The sequence below is a fragment of the Zeus faber genome (assembly GCF_960531495.2).
Source record: "Zeus faber genome assembly, chromosome: 14".
NCBI classification, from domain to species: Eukaryota; Metazoa; Chordata; class Actinopteri; order Zeiformes; family Zeidae; genus Zeus; species Zeus faber.
The window spans coordinates 21,777,115-21,796,418 of NC_137200.1; the positions used below are offsets into that span (position 1 = coordinate 21,777,115).

The following is a 19,304-nucleotide window of genomic DNA, read 5'->3' on the forward strand; positions in this document are numbered from 1 at the left end:
CACTATCAATAAATCTCTTTTTATAAAAGTTGTACAGAAGAATTGTGTGTATTTTTGTCACAGTTTGCAAACACTATATAAAGGGCGTTTTAAACTCTCATTGATGGAACACGGTAAATGTCCAGCTGAGCAAACTACTCGCTGTTGTACTGGGGAAAAAAACAAACGAGCTCTCCTAACTTCACTGTACTGTACTGTACTGTACTGTACAATACATACTGTACATACTTTATGACGCAAAACTCAGACGCGGTTCATCTGACGGCCACGAGGGGCGGAGGATCTGGCGGTCGGATGCGTTTTGGGATTCGGTGTGAAGCGACCTACAGACCTTATTCATAGAGCCGCTTTGTGCAAACACACGACACAATACAAAATGAGGGATTTGAGCTTTTATTGACAGATCTGACTGTTACATCTGGTCGCCGTGCGAGCCATGCATAATGTTTACAATACTGACAGCGGTGATCGACATAACGGGACTGTTCTAAGATGTTGTCGGGACGGCATTGTATCAGAACTGACGTCTTTTTGACTGTGTGTTGACACGAGAACACATACACTGGGTTAATGGCATCATAGCATACTAGTGATGGTACTGGTTACTAATTCGATGCGTTTGAAAACAGGGTTTCACTGCGATCGAGCGTCACACATGCCACAGCCGCAATTGTTCCAATCCAAAAGGACTTTATCATAGAATATAATATAGCAACAAACCGGAGCGTCAACACCCCTGGACACTGTACAACGGTCCGAAAAATATATACAAACGCATATAGGCCTGCTAAAATTATATCAAGACAATCGTACGTACTAAATAATACAAAATAAAACAACGCGACGGTGGTTGAGAGAGAAAACAAAGGATTACAGAAAAGCATCGGGTCATAGAGTCATCGTGCTTTTAAAGCCTCAATATTTACATTCCATCTATGTTTTCCAAAGGAAAAATAATCATTATTCCGACATAGACGTTCATCTCCCGTGTGACACATACTGACAGCGTTTCTCCATTTGAACAAAGCCTTGTAGGAATTGCATCGGATCTTCTGTAACGTGTGTCCAAGAACCACAACGGAGTTAGAAATGTATACGAACGAGGTATAAATATATACGTCAGAGGAAGTGACATCACTGGGAAAGAAAATACAATGGGGAATGTTACCTTTGTCCCTGTCCCCCTAACTTCCCTTTCCTTCCTACCTTCTTCCTTCTTCCCTCCCTCCCTCCCTTCCTCCCTTCAGGCCCCGTGGTCGTAAAGTGGATTTCAGTTTGCCAGAAAAATCCTGGATATTGTCTATTTCAGGTACTATTTCACACCTATTCATGTACAGTTGTATGTAGAATAATAAAAAGAAAAAAAACCAACAGGTGTAATGTTATTATTGAGAAATAATCAATGTGGGGAAAGTATAGAAAGGTAACCATCACAGACATGCCTCGCCCTCATGAGACTGGATTTCAGGGAGTCAGAGGGCAAAGGCGTGGGTTAAGCAGTCCTCAATACATTTTATTCCAAACTTAAGATAAGATAAGATTAGTTATTTCCTCTTAACTTCAGTCATATTCCACCAGGGGTTGGAATCTGCAGCGGGCGTGCAAGGGAAATGAGAAGTTCACCTCAGGCGACCGTGACTAAAGTATTGGTATTATCTTATCTATATTCTTAGCGAATGGAAACCCTGATACTTGTGTTTTGTTTTTTTTGGCAATCTACTATTCGTAAACGAAGACTACTTGTCACGCATACATGCACACGCGCAGGCACGCGCACACACACACACTCACACACACACACACACACACACACACACACACACACACACAGACACACAGCAGATTTGTGATTAACCAATAAGTTCAATGCTATACTCATCGCTATGTGGAGAGGTTATAGGCGCGGTCTTTCTCTACGGTGCTTTAAAGGGTTTACTACTCAGCATTACGGAGGACTCAAATGGCCTACGTCAGCGCATCACACCTAAAACGTTGGTCTATTTGCGCACGGAGAAGACGTACGGATGACTCGAATCTAGGATGGGGCTGACCACGCCCCCGATCAGGTTCTTGTTGCAGTCGTCGGCGTTGGATTCGGATCCGGGCGTTTTGGGGCAGGCGACGCCGCCCGTCAGGTCCAACAGATCTTCCAGGGCACGGCCGCCGCTCACACTGTTGAGCCGGACGTCGTTCACCGGAGGGAATTTCGGGATGGAAATGAGTTCCTCCTTGGACGCAGGGCTAAAAAGGTGAGAAAATATGTGTCTCCTGCTCCCGTACCGTCTTCCAGATGATCACACTTATTTAACAAATACATTCAAAGTAAGCTTGTTTGTCTGGAACCTTGTCTGAAGAGGGCTAGTAGTACACACATTAGGGATGCACCAATGACCCGTTTTTCACTGCCAACACAATTCAATCCCATATTTGTTTTCAATTTCAACGCATTTTCCCATTAGAGGAATTTAAGATGTTATTTTTTATAGGGCTTTAAAGCCTGATTCACACCGAATCTGACAAACGACGAGAACAAAAAGGAAGTCCGTTCCTTCCTATGGAGAGTCGGATTCCCATCTTTTGAAGCAAAACTCGAGACGCAGTTCATCCGACTGCCACTAGTGCGAGGCTACGACTGTCGGATGCGAACACGGATTCAGTGCAAAGCAGGTTTTAGTACTGGATCTTTGCATCATATTCTCCAGCACCGCTAGATTATTACTGTATATGCTGCTGTCAGGATGTAACAGGATGGATGGATCACCAGATAACATAGGTATTCTTTCTACTGACGTTAAGAAGTATGCTCATCATCAACATCCCTCCAATGTTACACATCGACCTCTTACCTGATGTCCATGGACTGAACCTCGTCCACAGAGCTGCTGCCCTTCACGTCCAGCAGCTCCAGCTTGACGACGGGGACAGAGGGCCGTTCGGCCGATGGAGGCGCGGGCGAAGCTCCGCCGGCTACCGGCTCGGGCCGGCCGGGGACTCGGAGGCTTTTTTGTCTTCCTGCCTCGGCATGAGGTTGACCGTTTTGGTTCCTCCTCTGTCCGTTCATCACCACGCCCTCCGGCGGGTTCGATCCGGCGTCGACGCACTTTGCCAGACTCGTTTCCGGAACGCCGTCGCGCTTGTTGACTTGCATTCCCGCCGGCGTCTCTTGCAGCTCCACAATATTGTCGTTCCTGCTGATTTTGGCGACCTGCGCTCCCTTTTCCACTCCGCTTTCCTGCGGCGAAGATGTCTTTTGCTGGGTGCCGTTTTTGAGTTGGGCACACCGGAGAACGTCTCTTTGTTCGACCACTTCCCTCTTCACCTCTTTCTTCGGGGCATCTTCCTTCTCAAAACCCTGGGCCGCGACCCGCTCGTCGACCTGAAATGCATTTTGCACGGCTCGCTCGCTCACGAGCTCGCTAGTTTGAACATTCATCCTTAACTCCCCTGTGGAGAACAAAAAACACGACATTGTACAGGGCTGTCCTCTCAGCGGGAGCAACATCCCATCCAAGGGCATTTCAGAGAGCTGCTAATTTCACTCGGTATTCCCACCTTTCCGCTCTATAAATAACATTGGCCATTAACCGATTTTGAGCGCAGCGGCCGAGGCACCCTGCCAACCTTGCTACAGGCCCACACCAACCCACCCCCCCACAAGCAGCAAAAGTGGAATAGCGAAGCGTTTGCACAGTTGGAAGTTTTAAATGCACGAAGCCAAGGCAAGGCCGTCATTATTTCATCTTGCATTCCGTCATTCATTTTATTATGTCCTCTTGTCTGCAGGCATCGCATAGAACAAGCTTTTTAGTTGTTTTGTTGTTAGTATTTTTTGGAAAAAGGCAAATACACCAAGTCCTTGGAGCTTAAATCGGGAGGCACGGGTCAGGAAAGGAACAACACGAAGGGACCCGATTGGATTTTGCACTAACCGACAACTGCGAGTGCGAGTCATAAACAATAGGCATAATTCTCTTAAATCGCTATGGTTACGGTGGCACAAAGGGAGGGAAGAGCAAGCAGGGACGGCAAGCTGTGCTAGCAGAAGTGGGCTGAAGGACATACTGTACCTGGCAGCGAGACAGACCTTGCCTCCGTCTGTCCCTCCTGATTCAGATTCAACGCGGAACAGAGACGATCGAGTCAGACGTGGCGATAATTAGGACACAAACCAGAGTATGAGCAAACAGTAGGATTTAATTATGACAAGAGTTACAAAATGACATAGGGTAAAAGTCCAAATCACAAAAAGTCAGTCATGACATCACAGTAGGCACCGCGAGGCAGCCCGCTCGCCCGCTAGCTACAGTAGGGTGTCGGGCGTCTCTTACAGTACCTTGAAGTCAGCGTCACCCTTCCTCGTTCTCTTCATTATCTCCTCTATTCTCTGTAAAAATAACAATTAAAAAAACAAGATGGATCATAGTATCTGTTTGAATCAACATTACACCAGTAAAGTTATTTTCCTTCGTATCTATGTTGGGGAAAACGGTGTGGTCACCTTCTTCCTGACTTGTCTCTCCTCCTCCTCCTGCAGCTTTTGCAGCTCCCGATCTTGACGCTGGCGCTCCGTGTCCTCCTCAGCCGGAGCCTTGCCTTTTTCCGTCTGTTTTAGGACAAGAGAAAATATGAGTCCGTCCGTCCGTCCGTCCGTCCGTCCGTCCGTCCGTCCGTCTGTCTGTCTGTCTGTCTGTCTGTCTGTCTGTCTGTCTGTCAGTCAGTCTGTCTGTTTCCCCAACCTTGTTTCTGCAACGACACACTTTTTACGATGCGATAACAGCACGGCACACGGCGAAGCAAGACTCGGGAACGATTAGTCGTTGGTAAAAATCGAACGGCTCTTTTTTACCGAATGACTCGTCAAGAACCGAATCTCAAAAAAAAAGAGTCAAACCTTTCATCACTACGAACAGAGTTGGCATTCTGTCTGGGACTGATGAATAAGACCAACGAGCGCAGCCTTGCAGCACAAGAGCTCATTTCCTATGTCCCCCCCTGTTTACTATGTACTCAACAAATGTGAGGTGCAATTAGTTATTAGTGCTCTATTGTGGTGCCCCCTGACCTCTCTCTCCGTCTGGCTCTCTCGTTCCTTTTCCTTCCCCTCCCTCCGCTGTTCTCCGTCTCCATCTTTCGCTCGGTGCGGGTCTTCCCGGACGTTCTCCTGCACCTGTTCCTGTCGCTGGTGCTCGCGTGAGAGATTCACTTTGAGCTGCTCTGCCTTTAGTCTGATTGGGGGGATGCACAGCAGAGTCAGAGGCAGTTCATTCCGCCAAGTACGTTTCCATATACCAGGAGTTTGACGTGGTGAGGATTGGTGCGTTGTCTACAGACAGTTAGAATTTCAAAAAGCTTCCAAGTCTTAAAAAAAATAATCATAATAATAAGAATAATAATAATATTAATGAAATAAATTTGAATAAAAAGTAAAATAAAAAGAACAAAAAGTGCCAAATACACACAAAAAGCCCAAAATTACAAAACCGAAATAGTCAAATACATAAAAATATACAGAATATACGAAATGTAACGGATAAAATTATTGCTATGGTTATAACGGGTATAAATGATAAATTATTGCTATGCAATCACTAAGTTATTACAGATTCTACAGTGTTATAACAACATATATTGCACATATACAGGGGTCATTCTGTCGACCTTTCTTCTTTTTCCTGCTGCTGCTTTTTTTCTTCCATCTCTTTCTGCACCCGGGCCTGGCGCCGGCGCTCCGCCAGTAGTCTCGACGCCTCCTCGGCATTGGTGGTGCCGGCGACTGCCTTGCCAGTGGGCGACCCTGGGAATGGTTCACACATGAACACAAGGGAAATAATTAGTTAGTTATTAAGTCATTTAGATCCAGCACTAGCCTTAAAGTCAAAACTGTCAAATAAAATAATTATGGCTGTCAAAGTTAACGCGTTAACAGAGTCACGCGGTACATTTTACAGTCTAATATGAACAGCTGACATTGTTGTCATTATATATATGACAGGAAATAAGGAAAAGCATGATAGGTCTCCTTTCACCTGGAGAATCCTATTGAGTTTTTGGAAGAAATATGTCTTCCAATTATCTCACCTTTATCCAAAATTTCCGTCGATGTGTTTCTACCGGTCTCGACGTTCACCACATGTTCTTTCTCGGCGCTTTTCTCGGTCGGCGAAGGCGAGTCGGGGCGGTGGATGTTGGACCTCCTCTTCACGCAGGACTTGACTTTGGATCCCTCGCGCTGTCCGTCCACCCTGTCCACGTCTCCTCTGCCGCCGCCGCTGGTGTCGTCGGCTGACGGGACAGGACGACGTCTCGCTGGAGGAGAAGAGCGGTACCCGCCGAGCGCACACGGAGACTGGGGGCGGATCTTGGACGCCAACCTACCATCAGATAAAAACAGGGACGAAGCAATGACATACACTACATAGCCAAAGGTATGTGGGCACCCCTTACACTGTAATTCAAGGGTTGGGCTATTTCACACACAACTTCAGCCACAGCCATCAAATGAACAAAGAGTGGGAAGATGGAACAACTCTTTTTACTGTGAGTGACCCGTCAAGAGCCGAATCTCAAAAAAGAGTTGAACCTTTCATCCATACGAATAGTCCTCGCTTTCAGAGTGAAAGTGGTTCTGCCGGAGCTGCCATTCCGGCTGGAACTGATGAATTCGATGTATTAGTGCAGCCTTGAGATTTTGATCTTGCAACGCAAAATTATTATTTCCCACTCTTTATTTTTAAGTGGAATTAAATTTAAAATAAAATTTGTTTTCACTGCACACCTGGTTTAAAAACACTGATCAACCGTATTTGTGACAGAGTCTGGTGTTTTGGTTCCCAAATAGGGCAAGAGCTGACATGTTTAAATTGCTAAATGTACATTAAAATAAACTTTATTTTGCTAACGTTAGCACTATAAAATGTGGAAATGTATATCTTATATTATAGGCTTTTACGCCTAATGTATTAAGCCAAAATGTATATTGAAACGTTTTTGTTGATATCCGGGACTTGGGGTATGCCACACATTACCACACACAATGAATATTATAGCGTGTGTAGAATAATAGAGTAGAGACTCAAAAATACACAACAAAACACAAACACAAACAGTTCTACTCAATAACCGCGAGTAGTCGTGACAAAATGCGGGCAGTTGTCATTCCTAACCCCCCTCCCAAAATGATCCCTGTGTTCCTATCGCCTTGTCCCGTCTCTGTTTTCGACAACACCCGTGTGGAGGGGTCTCACTTGGGTGTGGAGGGAGAGGCGGAGGTGAAGTACTTGCTGCCGCCGGCTGGGGATCCCGCCCTCCTCGCGGGGGAACTGCCGCACGCCGGGGACGCCGTCCTCCTCTCCCTGCGGAGACGCTCTTTCTGAAACGAGAAAAGATGAAAGACGAAAAGCAAGAATGAATAAACTATGTTTTGTTAGGTTACCACGCTACGGCGTAAGGGAATAGTTCCCGTCTGCCAGTGTGGCAGTTTCGCCAACCACGCGCCACCCAAGTGGCGTGTTCAGGGCCTCTCCGGCACAGAGACACAGAAGACGGAGTTGGAGACGCCAGTTAATTGGAGAGAGTGGGTCAGGTGGAATTAGCCCGGGAGCAGATGGAGGTGTGTCATCACAAGGGCTCCTCTCCCGAGTGAGTGTGGGGATGGGGGTGTTACCTGTCGCTCGTTAGACCAACCAACGAGCAACAGGTACGCAGCCGCTCTGATCCCGGATCCACCGATTACCGAGATCCAGGTCAGGTGTGGCTGCTCAAGCCACGCCATCCCCACACCCCAGTCAGTAAGAATGAACGGGAACTCACAGACATCTGCAAAAATGTGACACGGTGTCAGTGCGGTGGACGTTCAGGACACTTTGAATGGCGTCGATTGGGAACCTCCCAGACATATGGGAGTGCACTGCGCCGACGCACCAGCTCCTGAGGTTGCTGTTTGTGTTCAACCTTGACAAACGGTAACCTTTTTGACATTTGGTATTACACATTAATGTGAATGTTCAGATGGGATGCCAGATGGGATATATGGCATGTGTTACCATTTTTGAAGCGGACTTCCTCTGACTTTGGGGAAACCGTGGTGACAAATATTATTGAATATCACTGTTATTATTGTCCATATGGAATATATATATTGACAAATGGCAACATTTTGGACAATTGGGAACGTTTTTGACATTTGGGTCAATATTTGTGAATATTGTTTGTCAGAAAAAAGTGTCACCAATCTGCTCAACTTTCACAGGGGCTGTACAACAAGTCAATCCTCACACCATTCTCACTTATCATTCCAAATAAATCTCTTTTTGTCTCGATGCCGTGGAGGGCATTTGGTCATGTGGCCTTGTTCTATTCCCGCCCACACTGTCTGGGGTCTCTAGGACCTATCTTTGAGAAAATATGCACATTATTTTTCAACAAGACCTTTTGACCTTTCAGTTTCCTTATGTCTATGTCCATTTGGGAACAAATGTATTCCAATTCCATGCATTCTAATCCTAACCCAAATGTGAAATTTGACACAAGGGACACCTGCCTACCATTGGACCTTTGTGCAGGTTTTTAGCCACCTTAACATGCATCCAGAGCCACAAAATTCATGTCAGCTCTTCACTGCAACACCAACTTTCAGTTGGAAACGGTTGCAACTTTCTAGCTCAAGTATAAAGGGTCAAAATCCAGTGAATTTTTTTGACACAGGGGTCAACAAATGGGAACATTTTGACGTTGTGAATGCGCGTCAGAGGGTGCGTTCCCGAATGTCAAACACGTTCCCGAATGTCATGGAGAAAAGCATCACCTGCTACGCGGTCACCGAACTTTGGAAAATCGTAGCCTGGGGACCGGAATTTGGACTGGAACAAAGTGTTTTGAGGGGGGTCCCAGCTGGCTGTTAATGCGGATCGCATGGGTTCCCGAATTTAGGGCCCCCAGTTTGAGTGGGAAAAGAATCGTCCATTTGAGGCAAAATTTCGCCGGAATGGCCGAGGCTTTGGGTGTTAGGTTCTGGCGTTTGTGGTGCTAGGTTCAGGTCTGACCTTCGGGGTGTTGGGAGTGGACTGGGAGCCACCGTGAAGTCCTGTCCTGTTGTGGTCCGCCGGGTTGAGCGTGCCCCGGTACGGAGACCTGTGGGGGCTGCAGGGAGCTACGAGACAAACAAAAACCCCATTCCTTATCAGCGACGAGAGACACGTAAGAGCAAGGGAGGATCAATAACAGCAAATCAAGAGGACGTAGACCGGGCTGCAATGAGCACACACATGCTGGCATCACGGATCACAAAAAATAACAAAACACTGTGGACAATATTCTCTTTGCCACTGTGAAAACATACGATTTTCATAGGGTGAAAGGTTGGACTCTTTTTTTGAGATTCGGTTCTTCGCGAGTCACTCGGTGAAAGAGCCGCCTGGTTTTCCGACTCTTTGTTCATTCAGTTCAGTTGGTGTAACGCACTGTCAGCGAGAGTCAGAAGAGTCGTCGGCTCTGAGATGTGAATGGAATTCTCACGAGAATCCTTTAACTCTGTAAAAAAGTAGTGATTTTTGGCGGAAGAGTCTGATTCCACATGAATTGTGCCAAACGCCTTGACCGCTGTCGCCTCGGACTTTAATTAAGTCCTCAGTGATTATTTTCACTTCGCGAGTCGAAGAGTCACCCGTTTGCCGGAGTGGATCTCGATTTGTTCGCCACGAGCGAATCGTTTGCGAGTCTCGCGTCACTGACTATCGGAAACATTAATATACAAGTGTCTTAACAGGAACGTGGTGTCGCCGTGGGATGGTTTCATTTAAAATAATGTGCCGTAGCAGAAACAAGGTTGGCAAACACTTGTATTACCATCACTGGAAAGGTCACCGACATACAATGTGATTTTAGTGCACATCCGTACTTCATTAGTCGGCCATGTTGAACCACTAATAAAGGGGTTCCTTAATCCAGTGGTTCTCAAACTTGTTTTAGTAGTGTACCCAGTCTGAGATCTTTTTTTCAGCTGAGTACCCCCTTCTCTTAGAAGAAGAAGAATCTTTAATCGTCACACAGCACACCACAACAACACATGCATTCATGCAAACACAGACACACACACACATGCTTTGGATGGTGGCCGGTGAAATGGCTCCTCTGCATTTGACCCATCCCGGCTTGTCCTTCCTCCGGGGGGCAGCCAGGAGCAGTGGGCAGCAGTGGGCAGCATTCGACGACGCGCCCGGGGACCTGGTTCCATATGTCCATCGCTGGTCAGACGATGACGTTGTGCATGTTTTTGGTGGGGGTCCTTACTGACGTTGTTCTCCCCATGTGAGCATGGGGAGAACATGCAAACTCCACACAGAAAGGACCCTAATTGGGAGATAACCCGCTGGAGCTCGGTGCTAACAGCGCCCCAGGCGGGAATCGAACCCAGGACCTTCTTGCTGTGAGGCAGCAGTGCAGTGCACTGTAAGGCACGGTTGCAATTGGTGGCACTTCAATGGCATTGGGAGAAAAGGTGGTGGAGGGGAACATGGGTCCAAGGAAGGGGTCTTCCCACCGACTCCTTGGGGGCTGGGGTCTGGCGTAACGCCACTCTCTCTTCACGAACAGGTTCCATTGTCAGACAGCTGCTTTTTGTCATTGGTTATTATTCGACGTGCGTACGTCCGTCTAAGGCCACTTCCCTCCCTGCGCACAGGCTTTATGCTCTGTCTCGAAAGAATTCAGTATTGATTATTGACTCTCCCACATTTTTGGCCGACATTTTAAAGTCCACATGACACCAAAATACTCCAAACGGAAATGAACCGCAGTAAAGTAGGACTATTAAAAAGAATGATAATGATAATAATAAAATCAATAATAATAATGTGATAAATTAATATAATTTAACAACAATAAAATAATAATAATAATAATAATAATAATAATAATAATATTATTATTATTATTATTATTATTATTATTATTATTATTCATATTAGTATTAAAATTATAATAATAATAATTATATATTATTTAATAATGATAATTACATTAAATTAACACATCACAGCCTATACGTACACGTACAGAGTTATGTCACAGCTTTCACAATCCACCCAAATTCACACACGGAAGCAGTTGAACGACGCCGCAAAGGCTCTGGTTACAGCAAACAAGTCGTGCAGAGGGAAAGGCTCCCGGAACGACGGAGCAGAAGGAACGAGGGGATGGAGGAGGAGAGTGGGACCGGGAGGAGGGGAGGGACTTTACCAGATTCGCTGGAAGCAGGCAGGGGGGAGGCAATGCCGTGGGGAAAGGCGGAGGAGGCGGCACAGAGAGGGGGCGGGGCATGTTGGCTGTCACCTGCAGGCGGCGGGCGGAGCAGAGCAGAGAAAGCAGAGCGTTAGCGACAGCGTTTACCTGACGCCGGCCTGGTCTTCCGTCATGCAGGGATGCCGCCCCGTCGCCTCCTTTCATTCCAGCTGACCGCCCTCATGCTTTGCAAGATGGCAATCGCATGTTTCCATCCAAATTGAATGAAGGCCAATTTTAAGCCAATGTTGGTAAATGTTTTGACAATATAAATGTGAATCAGGTACGTTTCCATTAGTGGGGTTGAGGCAGATGACCTGGCCCAAACGCTTATGCTCCAGTGTTCAACATCAACGAATGGCTCTTCTTCATCAGGAAGATGCGTATTATTACACCGTTACAGGCTTATACTGGGATGGTGGCATAAAATGATCAAAACAAATTCAGCAATTTGTCAGTGACACCTTTCTGACGTAAATTTTTATTAGTAATGCCGCAATACTGTAACCTCTACTTACTGTAGACTAACCTGCCCATATTGGGCTCACTAGTCATTAGTTAGCATAGTGCTACTAGTTAGCATAGTGCTACTAGTTGGCATCGTTCTAGTAGTTAGCATAGTGCTACAAGTTAGCATAGTTCTAGTAGTTAACATAGTGCTACTAGTTAGCATAGCTCTCGTAGTTAGCATAGTGCTCCTGGTTAGCATAATGCTACTAGTTAGCATAGCGCGTGTTAAATTGTGTAGATATTTCTTATCTCTTAATTTTTAACTCTTTCTCGACTGCGTTGTTTTTCGCTTTAGCGTCTGAATATCCCTCCGGCAGTTAACAAAGTGCCTTATCTCAACCGGTCTCATCGTCATAAAATGTCAATTGAAATTACTTCCACAACAACTCATCGCCAACTAATGACGTAATCGTGACAGCCCTGCTTAAGCGACGCCCACACTGTCCTAAAATCCGCCTCTGTCGTTGCGTTCCAGATCAGTGGTATGAAGGTGAGAACAACCAGGCTTTGTTGCCTGAACAGACTGAAACCTTCCCCAAAAAAAACCTGTTGATTGTATCCTCTGCCACCACCGAGTCCAGCGGGAGAACATATTATTTTCCTTGGTCCTTACTGAGCGATTCGGACCAGCACGGCGCTGATCCCGCCTCCGCAAACCATCACGTCATGCACAACTCAGCCCCCGAGCCGTGTGCAACGGGCAGTCCAGGAGGACGCACACGCACACACGCACACAGCATCATCACAGTTCCCATGGTCATCTAGCAACATTGCCCGAAAACCTTTTGCTGACCATCAGGGTCGTACCGGCATCGGCCAGACCAACGTCTCCGTCCACGCACGTTCTGGACTCGTGACTGACCTGCTCCCGCGGCACCGGGTCCCCTGGTCCAGCGTCGGGCCCTCTGCTCCAGCTGCAGGCTGCGCTCCAGGGATCGCTTCATCAGGGCCTCCAGGCGCTCCTGGACACACGGTACATTAGGTTACAGCAGTCGGTGGAGGTCGCTACCCTAAACTACCTCCAATGGGGGCGGTAGAGGGAGGGCTGGAGAGGTTGGTAGAGGTCAGTGGAGGTCGCTAGAGTCCTCTGAGCTCGGTAGAGGTCAGTCGAGGTTGGTAGAGGTCGGTTGAGGTTAGTAGAGCTCAGTAGAGGTCGGTAGAGGTCGGTAGAGATTGGTAGAGGTCGGTAGAGTTCGGTAGAGGTCGGTAGAGATCAGTAGAGCTGGTAGAGGTCGGTAGAGTTCGGTAGAGGTCGGTAGAGATGGGTAGAGATGGTAGAGGTCGGTAGAGATGATAGAGGTCGGTAGAGATGGGTAGAGATGGTAGAGGTCGGAAGCGATCAGTAGAGGTCGGTAGAGATCGGTAGAGATCGGTAGAGGTCGGTAGAGATGGGTAGAGATGGTAGAGGTCGGTAGAGGGAGCAGCGTTTCCGTTATGCAGTAATTGCCGGTTTTTGACCAGGAAAATCTGTTGAAGTCCGACATATTTAAATTTCTCCGGTCATAATGTCCGGTGAAAATAATTCCCTCCAAGCACAATTTGAATTAGTTCTGGGTTTGATCATTTTGATCAAAAAAGTGTGCAGATCTGTTCATTTTGATTCGGCAAGTTGCAGTCTTTTTGAACGGAAATTCTGAGAGGTCCGTAGAGGGCAGGCAGTTTGCCGGGAAGTTTCGAGAGACGTTGTTAACTAAATCAAATGACCACAGAAATACAGAACTATACTTGACTGTTTTTGAGAAAACAGCGCTGACCTTGTCGTCCTCCAGCTGCTGCCTCCTCTTCTCCTCCACGGCGGCTCGGCGGAGCTCCTCCTTCTGCCTCTGCTCGTCCAGGCGCCTCCAGCGCTCCTCCACGGTGCGCTCATACTGCAGCTGGGCCCGGCGCTCCTTCTCCCTGATCACCTGCTCCCGGGCCGCTGGGCAGAAAACAACAAAGTCCTGGGAATGTCGGGATCCTGCCCTGCTCTGGCTCTTTCACATCCCTGCCACTGCCCACCTGTCCCCAGTCAGCGACCTCACCGCCTGTCTTCACCTTCCTCGTCACTCCTCTTGTATTTAACCTGTTCCCCATTCACTCTGTCTCCGTCAGATGGTTGTGTGTATTGTGTGTCTATTGAATTCTCGGTCCTGTCTATGATCCTGATTCCCTGCCTGTTCCTGAACCTTGATTCCTGGCCTGTTCCCTGCCTGATCTTGATTCCCTGCGTGTTCCTGGACCCTGATTCTTGGCCTGTTCCCTGCCTGATCCTGATTCCCTGCCTGTTCCTGATTCTGATTCCCTGCCTGTTCCTGGACACTGATTTCTGGCCCGTTCCTGATTCCCTGCCTGTTCCTGGATCCTGATTCCCTGCCTGTTCCTGGGCCCTTATTCCTGGCCTGTTCCCTGCCTGATCCTGCTTCCCTGCCTGTTCCTGGACCCTGATGCTTTTCCTGTTCCACATTAAATCTTGAACCTCCTTCTAAGACCTTGTTGTGTCCTGCATTTGGGTTTACCAGACCGTATCCGTAACAGGGAACTGCACCACAAAGTACTGATGCACGACTCATGGACGATTCCCTCTTAACGAACACATCTTTAAAACGAGTCGTAAGTCGCGAGTCACTCCGGCAAAAGAGTCTTTCCTTCGCGACTCTGTAACTGCAGCCGGGCACACAGGCTGAACTTTCGACTCAGATGTAATCTCCAACAGTAACTTATCTTAAATGTGACAGATTCACACTTTGAAATCTTCCTAAATGAATAATTTTGACAGCATCAAATGATTCTTGTGAGAATTCCACTCCCGACTCGCTACACCGACTGAATCAAACGATGGAAAAGTGTGAAAAATGAACAAATCTTTTTGCTGAGTCACTCGTAAAGAGAAGAATCTCCAAAAAGAGCTGAACCTTTCATCGCTAACAGAGCTTTTAAGTAACCACTCAGAGATAAACAAGCAGACATTGCCCATATTTACCCGTGGGTTCCAAAATGGGTCACGGGTCCATTTCGAGCACAGCGTAACATCCACTTTGTCAAAGCAATTTGTCAGTGGCTCAGACGTTATCTTCCTGACGTTATCACAAGGTTTGGCTCTCAGCTTGTGATTTTAAACAGCGCACAAAAGCATTATGGGTAACCGCACTGTTCATTTTGTGAAATGGATTAGAACCGCTCAAATCTTAAACTACGTTTGGGTTGAAACGCTCATTCATGGAAAAATGGTAAATGTCCAGATGAGCAAACTACTCTCTGTTGTACTGGGGGGTAAAAAACAGCTCCCCCGTTTTCCCCGACATATTGTGCGACGCAAAACCCAGATGCAGTTCATCCCAGGGCCACGAGCATCGTCCGATTGTCGGGTGCGTATACGGAATCGGTGTGAAGCGGGCTTAATCCAAGCCACCGTACACGTGACCCCCTTCATCGGTGATCTAAATGAGGGTCCAGCTGGTTGGATTGGTTGGACCTCTCGGACATTTTCAGTAAAGGCTCTCTTGAGCTCGCAGCGCAGGCCGATTGGGACTTTCTTCAACCCTGATCTCACAAATGTCTTTATTTTACTTGGAATTCAAAATAACTTGCTCCATCTTTAATGCACTTTGATGCAATCCGATGTGGCAAGAAGGCCCAGGTTGCCTACCGAGGCTTCTCTCCCTCTCCTCGCGTCTCTCTTTGGCTAAACGCATCCTGTCGTCGGTCTTCGTGGAGCCTTCCGCATCTGAAAGACGTATAGAGGAAAGGTGGATATTTAAAAAAAAAAATAATAATAACAAATAAAAAAAACAAAAGCACGACACAAGAAAACATAGACAGGCATTTGACCCAATCGGTATCATTGGTGTGAAAGCCAAGAGCCGTGAGACTTACATGGTGTACCCGGGAGGTTGCCGGTCCCGGCCGGCGGGTGCAAAGGTGAGGGGTGGCCGTTCAGCTGAGGCTTCTTCTCCGTGTTGGCTGGAGCTGAAACATAACACGGAGAGAGAGCGGACGCACCTTCAGTAGCTCGTTGGTGAGAAGGGACCGCGGCGCCGCAGGCCTCAAGCCGCAGCTTCGAGTCGGTACCAGGGCCGAGGGCGATCGTCGAGTCACCTCGGCTCCAGAGAAGCTTTAAGGCGGTGTTTCCCGTGACACTTTTGTACAATGGAATAATCCCGTGGCACCCTGCTATCCCGTCAACCGCTTAAAAAAACAGCATAAGCATGTGGAACTGTCCTTATTATTATGGCCGGCTCAGGGTTAGCGATGCAAGACTCGGAAACAATTTGTTCGGAACAAATCGTTTAAATGACGCGGGAGTCGGGAGTCACTCCGGCAAAAGAGTTGGGGCTTGGATTACTCAGGGCTGGGATTATGTCCACATGCAAAAGCGGCGAAGGAATTTGGCACAATTCAGATTGAATGTGACCGGATTACTCTTTGCATTCGACCCAAAATAAATCCTTTTGGCTGAATCAATTTGTGAGAATTCCATTCCCAACTCGGAGCCGGCCGACTCTCGTTCATTGTTCACCTGAGGTCCTCCCTCGCTCACCGGGCGCTAGGCCGACTGAGCCGAACGGACAAAGGGTCAGAAAATCGAACGGCTCTTTTTCACCGAGTGGCTCGTCCAGAACCGAATCTCAAAAAAGAATCGAACCTTTCATCCCTACGAAGAGTCCTCACTTTCGGAGTCAGACTTGTTGTGCAGGAGCCGCTTATTCTGTCTAGAACGGGTGAATAAGATGAATTAGTGCAGCTTTGCAATTTTTATCTTGCAACACAAGAGCTAATTTCCATGCTAATTTCCATGTATTTTTATTTATTTATTTTTTATTTTTTATTTTTTTTTAGTGGAATTTGAAACATTTTCACGGTATACCCGGCGACCTCTCACCACTAGTCCCCACCAGTGTGCCGCAGTTTAAAAACTCTGCCCTAATGGGCTGCTATCTGCTATGCAACCGCTCAAAAAATGTTCAGGTCGGCGAAACCAAGGACGTACGGCAGCAAAGTGCAGAGATATGGAGGAGGTCGCCCTTGGAAGGATACCCACAGCGCGCTGAATACCACCCTCTCTTGTGCCCTTTGTTATGCTCCCTCAACGTCGGCTTTTCAAAACAGTTTGTCGTAAGTTCCCCACCACAACTTTTCAAAACAAGGGTAGTCATAATATGTAAATATAACTGCAGTGAGACGTGTCCTTCCGTGGGATTTCCTCTTTCCGGCTCAAATGAGTAAATGAGAAGGCCCCAAGATGGAGGATGGCTTACTCGTCTTCCCCGCTGACGCCAGCCTCGCCGGCGAGCCGTGTCCGTTGCTGTGCGATCGCCTTTCAGCCAGAAGGTTCGGTGATGACGGTGCGGATACTTCACCTGACGGAGAACAACCGAGCAGAGAGGAAGGGCTTAGGAACACGGAAATGACGATTTAGAGCATAGAGCATGAAAAATATGACGGACAGATTGATAAACACAGGAAACAATGGAGGTGCATGACCAGCAATGGATCTCAGTTGGATTCAGAGGCCAAGGAGAAAAGATGGGTTTTGAGGGCAATACCATTTCACCCCCTACAATGGATGGGTGGATGGATGGATGGGTGGATGGATGGGTGGGTGGGTGGATGGATGGATGGATGGATGGATGGATGGATAGACGGGGGGATGGATACTTTATTCTTCTCTGGAGGGAAACTGCAGTGTCACAGCATGTCACATAAAAAATAGGCAATAATAATAATAATAATAATAATAATAATAATAATAATAATAATAATAATAATAATAAAGCAATTTAATTAAAAAAATGCAAATATATGCAAAAATGTGAAAATATACAATAGCCTAATAGTTAACTGTATCCAATAACAAATATGGCGATATATGCTAAACCACCTAACTAATGACCAACAACAAATACAGTATAACCTAAAATGTAAAAATAAAATAAAATGAAAATGAAGTGACAGCGAACCAGAAAGATGAACCTAAAGATTAAAAAAAAGTGGAAATGTTTAATAAACCTAATGATAAACAGTAAATTGACTATATATATATATATATATATATACCATTCAATAGTTCTTAAGCTACAAGATCTTTCAGCATATCCGGGTAAAATGTACCGTAACATGAAACAAACATGAGCGATGAATTTGCACAAATAGTTTTCAGAGGTGAAAAGTATAAATAACAACTGGCAAACAATCATTTATCAGCTGTGAACCTTATTGATTATTATTTAAATAATGCATCTCATCAATTCCATTGTACCAAGGTACAATTGAGGCACAGTTGCAGCCATGGTGATCCATCATATCTGTTACTTAAACCATTCCACTATTAAACATAAATATATTGATCATTTATAACATTTTTATAACAGAAAAACATTGCTGATCTGGTTCCAATGGCATCTGTCAAGGGGTTGGATATACGAGGCAGCAAGTGAACACTCAGTTTTTGAAGTTGATGTGTTGGAAGCAGCGTAAGGATCTGAGCCACTTTGACAAGGGCCAAATTGTGATGGCTAGACGACTGGGTCAGAGCATCTCCAAAACACCAGGTCTTGTGGGGTGTTCCCGGTATGCAGTGGTTAGTACCTACCAAAAGTGGTCCAGGGAAGGACAACCGGTGAACCGTCTGGCTCGATCCCACAGAAGAACTACTGTAGCACAAATTGGTGAAAAAGTACACACAGTGCATCACAGCTTGCTGCGTATGGGGCTGAGTAGCCGCAGACTGGTCAGAGCGTCCATGCTGACCCCTGTCCACCACCGAAAGCTCCTACAATGGACACGTGAGCATCAGAACTGGACCATGGAGCAATGGAAGGAGGTGGCCTGGTCCGATGGATCACGCTTTCTTCTCCATCATGCGGATGGACGGGGTCAGGGTCCGATCCGATGGAGCGTCTGTGGGATGTGCTGGAAAAAACGAGCCCGATCCATGGGGGCTCCAGCTCTCAACTTCCAGGACTTAAAGGATCTGCTGCTGACGTCTTGGTCACAGCTGTTTTGGCGGCAAGAGGGGGAGCTACACAACATTAGTGTTATTAATGGTGGTTTTAATGTTGTGGCTGATCAGCGTATGCCCATACCAATAAATCATCCTGGATTGTATTGATTGTATTTGTATATAATATATATTTCACAATTTCTGTTTTAATTTTTAATTTTATTTTACTTTTTTTTAAATTGTATTTTGGTTTTATTCTCATTTTATTTAATTTTTTTTCTTTGCATCTAATGGGAAAAAAATACGCGAAGAAACACGCTTGCGAAACGACAGTGTACATCACAGTATCAGAATACGAACTCATCCCAACTGCGACACATTGAACGCATATTGGTTTTTTTAAACGACCTTTTCCTGAACGTGGCTCAAGTGCACAGAACGACGAATCCGCGCCTCCGTGCTTCGTCGAGCCACCGCGTCCATGAGGGGGGAACAAACCGCCTGGCAACCCCGCTTCCCCGAAAAAGAAAGGAAGCGTCGCGGTGCCGGGCTGCCTACCTGCCGTCATGCTGGGCGTCGGATGCGCCGTCTTCGCCAT

General features: G+C 46.7%; 1 protein-coding gene across 1 annotated transcript; it reads right to left on the reverse strand.

Moving 5' to 3' along the window:
- Positions 1–1,996: 1,996 nt before the first annotated feature.
- map7d2a (MAP7 domain containing 2a) lies at positions 1,997–19,304 on the reverse strand (the record flags this gene model as incomplete). Its single annotated transcript, XM_080013518.1, has 17 exons — positions 1,997–2,241; positions 2,847–3,444; positions 4,068–4,104; positions 4,334–4,384; positions 4,499–4,603; positions 5,063–5,225; positions 5,659–5,794; positions 6,079–6,371; positions 7,245–7,369; positions 9,042–9,148; positions 11,236–11,328; positions 12,650–12,749; positions 13,542–13,705; positions 15,413–15,490; positions 15,640–15,732; positions 17,022–17,123; positions 19,265–19,304. The coding sequence occupies 17 exons, from the start codon at positions 19,302–19,304 to the stop codon at positions 1,998–2,000; spliced, it is 2,529 nt and encodes an 842-aa protein (XP_079869644.1). The 3' UTR covers position 1,997.